This window comes from Lolium perenne, chromosome 7, assembly GCF_019359855.2.
Source record: "Lolium perenne isolate Kyuss_39 chromosome 7, Kyuss_2.0, whole genome shotgun sequence".
In the NCBI taxonomy this organism is placed as follows: Eukaryota; Viridiplantae; Streptophyta; class Magnoliopsida; order Poales; family Poaceae; genus Lolium; species Lolium perenne.
Window position 1 is genome coordinate 244,790,142 of NC_067250.2, and position 6,417 is coordinate 244,796,558.

At 41.8% G+C, this 6,417-nt stretch overlaps 1 protein-coding gene across 1 annotated transcript; it reads right to left on the minus strand.

The window, feature by feature from the left end:
• Positions 1–584: 584 nt before the first annotated feature.
• Positions 585–5,681, minus strand: LOC127313142 (uncharacterized). Its single transcript, XM_051343689.2, has 14 exons — positions 5,334–5,681; positions 5,064–5,190; positions 4,398–4,436; positions 4,223–4,315; positions 3,995–4,111; positions 3,300–3,395; positions 2,621–2,734; positions 2,393–2,446; positions 1,924–1,971; positions 1,625–1,775; positions 1,311–1,476; positions 1,161–1,230; positions 829–1,077; positions 585–715 (listed from the first exon to the last, which is right to left on the minus strand). Exons 2-14 carry the CDS (start codon positions 5,127–5,129, stop codon positions 680–682), a joined length of 1,299 nt encoding a protein of 432 aa, XP_051199649.1. The 5' UTR covers positions 5,130–5,190; positions 5,334–5,681; the 3' UTR covers positions 585–679.
• Positions 5,682–6,417: the final 736 nt, after the last annotated feature.

Below are 6,417 nucleotides of genomic sequence, written 5' to 3' on the forward strand. Positions count from 1 at the left end.
ATCCTAGCATCGCCGAATTGTTGGCGGTTCAACCGTAGGGCCGTAGGGGTGTCTTTTATTTTTGGGAAAATTTTAGGCCAAAGCAGGCAGCTGAGACAAATATCAATGAGTCTATCAGTGACAATGATAATTCTGACAGCCAGTGTTCCTGCGCCGTATTTTTCCTAAATTCCAACCTTGCATTGACACGATTCCAAATTTCCATTCTGGTACTGATGGTGATGGTACTTTTTCAGAGGGCACACCAATAATAACATGATAAACAAGACGAGATGGTGTTCTCTTTCATCTTGACAATATTTTGCAGGCATGATTATCGCCAAACACTCAACCCAGAAGACATGAATTAACTAACTGCAGGTAGATCACAACGTACTAGTGGCACATTTGTTGGATCTGGATAGTGTAGCTTCAACTTTTTAAGTTGAAAAAAAAAGCAATTGTTCTTATTGCAGCTGTTGTGTTGCACAGGACAGCGACAGATATATCTGAACAACTGCATCCCAGGGTGAAAATAAACCCAAGCATACAGCAGCAAACTCATGCCAATGTGAACAGAGCTGCACCTAAATTATGATGCAACATTTCGAAAATTCTAGCATTACTATTATTATTAATTCATGTGTCAACAAACACCTCTCAAGAGGATTACATGCCTAGCGCCAACAGTATCAATTTCCTACATATCTATCGTGTATCCCTCGTCTTCAGAGCTCTACAAACAAAACAGAACGTGTGACCTAAAATCGGCTGTAAGCCTGTAAAGGGTCACATGAAAGAATATGATGAATGAGATTCACAAACTCATAACGCTCCAGCTATTCATACCGTGTGACTACTAGACTCCAGTAGCCTGTCTGCTTCTGAAGGCATATCAGAGGACATCTCAAAATTTTGCTTGGCTGTCATCTTGTTCCACTCATTCTCGACACGGAAAAAGACCCACTGAAATCGCCTCAGCATTTCCAAAGCTGTTATCGCAAAAACTGTGAGGTAGTTGTGCCGAAGATGCGACGACAGCTTGTATGTCCATGTACAGCGGAGAACGAGATTGCTGCCTAACACCCAGTAATACACCTGTAGAGCAATCACAACAGGATTAGTAAAAAAACATATCAAGGTAGGCAGCTTACACCATCTACACATATTCAAGACTATACCCAGCTCCGCCCATAAAGAAGATTTGTCCATGTACTTGGGCTTTTGAACATGAAAATCCTGGTTAAAATGCTGTGGGCACAGAGAAAAGCTCATTAGCAGCAGTGTAAACACATGTTGGAATATAAAATACTTTTAGTAAAGACAGGCACCTCAGATCCCAATCACGCTTTATATCCCAATAGAAGGAGTATAGAGAATTTATGACACCCGAAATAAGCCAGAGGGGGCGGTAAAAGCTAACCCACTGTTCAGCGAATACATGATACTTGAGTGCGGATAAGAAAATCACCGGGACTGCTGTCGAGTACTTGAGTGCTGGATTTGAGACAAAATTAGTGGGAAACATTCCAAACAGGTATAAAAATATACAACCACAAATCTTTATCTTACATTTTAAACATTCAATTCATCTAGTAAAGTGAAATAAATGAACAATCAGAGCTGATGTATGGTGAGTACATACCATTCAGAAGACAACTCTTCTCCTTTGTATCTTTGTACTGTCGAAGACATTGGAAGAAACGGCACAAATAAGGGAGCACGAGAACTAGAGGAATAGCTACAGAGTGGCTACCACAAATCGAATCGGCTTCAAACCAAGCGATTGTCGCCACCTGTAAAATTCCAAAACAATAATATGGACATTATAGAGGAAGAAGATGAATTCTAGCAATAACTTACTAAATAAAGCATTACCATGTTATTTGCCAATAATATGGAGAATGCTTATGAGCATAGTAAAAGGGAAATAAAGAAATTAACCTGACGATTGACCATGCGACAAACTGAACGTTCCAAATCTGAGAACACCTGTCAGAAATGCAAGAATTGAACAACATTGCTACAAATGTCAAATTTAAAAATGTCAACATAGGACAACAAGCTAGAAACAGTTCTCTACAAAACTCAGCAATAGCATGCACCATACATTCAAATAGATCACATTGTTTCCTAAAAATCATACTACGATATAGCCAAGACAAGAAACAGAGAATCATATACTCCCTCCGCGCTAAAATAAGTCTCAAATTTTTCTAGATATGGATGTATCTATAACTAATATGCTTCTAGATAAAAGTGACACTTATTTTAGAACAGAGGTAGTAGTATTAAACTGAACAAATGCGGTACTATATCCAACAGTACATTTTCTTTGTCGGGATCCATGTCCAACAGTGATAAGCTAAGCAAAACAATCCACAATCCATACTGCATATAAATTAGTGGATACCTTTGACATGGATGTAAAGATATCAGCCAAAAAGAAGTCGGGGAATGTGATTGCCTGCAGATAAGGGCGCGGGAATTATTTAAGTTCATTTGAGACGACTGCTGGCTCCACAGGAAGCAGTAAGCACAATCATATGATACCACAATGAAACGTAGCATACTGCTTTGCTTCTAGCATGGCAGAAAGCAAAACCTAAGGTACATGGTAAAGAAAATTTTAGCAACTTACTTGTAATGGAAGTAGTATACGCAACATGGTCCTCAGAAAGTAAAAACGTGAGGACAAGTAAAACATATCAAAAGGAGAAAGGAGGATTATCAGAAGGATAGCATACAAAAATACCTGCAAAGAAGCAGAAAGATACGTCAATTTCACGACGGTTGATTTAAAAAGTATTGCATCGCTACAGAATACGGAGAACACATGGCATGGTATTTTGTTTTCAGTTTGATGAGGTAGCAAGTGGACAAAACCTCTGATTCACTCCACTATTACAAGCGGACAACAATATGTGGACATGTATATTAATTGTTTTTTAGAGTAGATGTATATTATTTTTCTTGCAAATATACTGTTCTAAAAGACCTTTCAATTGATATGATTCGGGAAAGAGATTCAACTTTAATTAACAGTAGACTGTGTGAAGTGAACATTGAAGTGCTACGCTAAAAAATCATATAAGACTACCGCTCAGATCTTCAATTATGACATAATGCAAGTTCCAAATTATTAATCCATGCTGCATATAAAGTAAGACCCATAGTAAGTAGGACACTAATTTTAGTGTGCCAACAATATTATAGCTCTGGGTTTAATATTCCTGCACACTATAGAGGCCAAAAGATCCCACAAACTCAAGCATACAAGAAAGCAAGAAATGAACGACTAAATGAGCTGGATATTACACTGGTTGAGATGCAGCAAGCAATACTTCCCCATGTGAGTACAGATATAGGTAAGCTGTCATACTTGTGGGAACAATTAAAGTAAGCCATGTAGCAGACTGTCAATCAAACAAAAAAATGTTACTTTGGCAGAATACTACATCAGATTTAAGAAAAATGAGAATTCATACAACATAACATTAACATAAAATAACATGGATGAATGTACAAAAGATAAAACTAAAACATATCTAGCATAAAAGATCACGATTCAGGTGTAAAAAAAAAAGAGAGCCAGGTAAATAAAAAAAAGGCAACTCCACCACTTACAATAGAATGCAACATGCACATATTATTCACAAGAATAATTATATGAATGTGGCACGTTGATTGTGAAACTACAGGCATTATCTACAAGCATGGTTGCACTGCGGAAAAAAATGGACTGGCAACTAAATGAAATGCCGTGGACTTGTGGAAGTTAAAATTAGTACAAACATGGTGCAGACAAGTTTTGGAAATACCAGACATTGTCGCAAATCGCAATAATGATATGGGTATATGGCGCATAGATCAGAATGTATGCAGCAGATTTCCTATGGAATCACTAGTTCAATGGATAGCAATGTCAGTTTAAATGCACTAAATAGGAAAACTAACTTTGGCAGCATTTCAACATGCAAATGCAAATGCAATCAAGAGAGATAGATAGGCATACCCTCCAAATTTCTCGGTGTGATAGATGTGTTTGCGCAAGATCAAATACTTTTACATAATTCACTGACGATTGTGCAAAAACCCACAAGTTTACTCCCCATAACCAAATCATCAATGCCTACAATAAGAACACTAAGCACAATTACATAGATGCACAAGGAGGAGATTATTTTCTGTCTTAGCAGGTATTTATGTTGAGCATGTTACACATGCAGTAATAAAAACTCACCACAAGAAGGAGAGGATTGTAGTATAAGAACGCCTCATAAAGAAATAAGTCCCGCAGATCAGCACTCATTCTCATAACTGAGTCCCACCCTATCTGTAATTCCAAGAGAACCAATTACCAAACAATCAGTTCATGCATACGAAAAAGGTCAGAGACAGATCATATAGAGACCAACCTTGCAACAGCAGAAACCCCAGAGGAGAAATAATACAACCTGGAAAAAAAAGACAGTTTGATAAGCAACTTGACAGGTAAAATCCAGACCAAGCAGATGTGAAATCAATAGAATATTTTGGTACAATAGGTTAGTTTTATACAGAGGAACAGATACGATAGAATATTTTGGTAAGTAAAATTACTAAGGCATGTACATGTATTTGAGCCTCTTGGAGAAAATTCAATACTAATAAATATTTGAAGAAAACAAGCAGCAGCTTGAACAGGACAATGACAATGTTCAAAAGGCTATACCATCAACTGTAACAAACTCATCAGGCGTCTTGTCAAGCATGATGGCACATTATAGACTAACAGAAAGCTGGGAATGGCATGAGATTGAGTACCATTTGCAAAGGTTCGCATATTCAATGCAGTGAAAAGATAGAAACACCAGATGTGATGGGCATGGGCTTATCAAAAATTTGCATCTATTCTCAACTATGCATTCTAACCATGATGAACCTGAGATATACATAACTCTAGACGATTCTTCCAAAAGAGGCACTACTAATTCACCCATTTTCAGGAGCAGAGGTACATTACACAATAGGCTTAGAAGTTAGAACTAATATACACTGCACAGCACAATTGGGGAAAAGAGGGGGTTGAAAGGATAACGTACCTTAAACCGCCAAAGAAACAGCGGCGAAGGCATGCCGACAACCGCAGGCACGGACGCGCCCTTCATCTCGCCGGCGACCCCGGGTCTCTGCACGCGCAGGCGTGGCGCCTGCGTCTCCGCAGAAACCCTGCATGCGCATAGATCAATCACAGCCCATCAGCAAACATGCAACGGAATCCGGAGCAGCCAAGAAACGGACGAGCACGGGTCAGAAGGGAGCGGGATCTCGCCGCTCTCCGACGAGCCAGAGGCGGTGCTGCGGTGGCTTACCGGGAAGCAGCGGCCCGGATCTCCACTTGGACAGGGGAGGAGCCGCCGTCGAGGACGGTAGAGTGGCCGGGACACTAGGCAAGCCCGCAGCTCAGTGCCGCCGGCTCGCGGGGGAGGAAGACGGGGAGCAGAATCGTCCGGGCCCCGCCGAATCTGAACGAATTTCGATTGGAGACCTGACGAATGGTTCAGCTAGGGCCTGAGAAGGATCAGCCGGATCTGAGGCGGCAGCTCCGGCGTTGCCGTCAGCCGCTCCGGCAACAGAGGGAGAGATCCGGGAGGTCGCCGATCGCCGGTCGCCGGTCGCCTTCAACCGTGCAACTGAGCCAGCAACACACAGAGGAAAACCTGGATGGACAACGACACACGACGGGTTACGTCAAAAAAAAAAAGAAACGACACACGACTGGCACGAATCTCAAAGCATGTACTCCGTGCTACTCCGTCCTATGCTGCATACCTGGGCATAGTTCGGGCCGGGTCGGGCTTCGGGCCGGGCCTAACAACGCCCAACGCAAAAAAAAAACTAGGCCCAAGCCCGGCCCGGCCTGATCGTCGGGTCTAGAATTTCAGCCCAAGCCCGGCCCATCACAATAAATATCCATCGGGCTTCGGGCCTCGGGCTGGGCCTCTTCGTTATTTGCACATTTCTCAAGCCCAGGGAGAACGCTGGCGAATCAATAAACCGGTCAACCAAACTAGACAGCCGATGAAAAGTATGATCAAGGGCGAATCGCTGAGATTGTATTACTCAAGATCTAGGGTTCTATGGTGTATTGTGTCCATGAATCTATCCCCCTCGGTGGCTCCTCCTAAGCCTTTATATATTAGGCTAGGTCTTAGAGCCCACCTCGAGGAGTAATTACATCGTATAAGTCGGTCACCCGATATGCGCCTAACTTTCCTATTCTGACATGTATTGGGCTTCGACTCCATGTCGGTTGGGCCTTCGCCTATTCCTTCTTGGATTTTGCACCAGGGATGGTAATACTGAGTACCCGGTATGGTATACACATGCCAGATGGTACTCCGAGAAGTTCGCTTTCTCTTGATGAGGATAAGGCCTTTAGGGAGGCCACCGTAC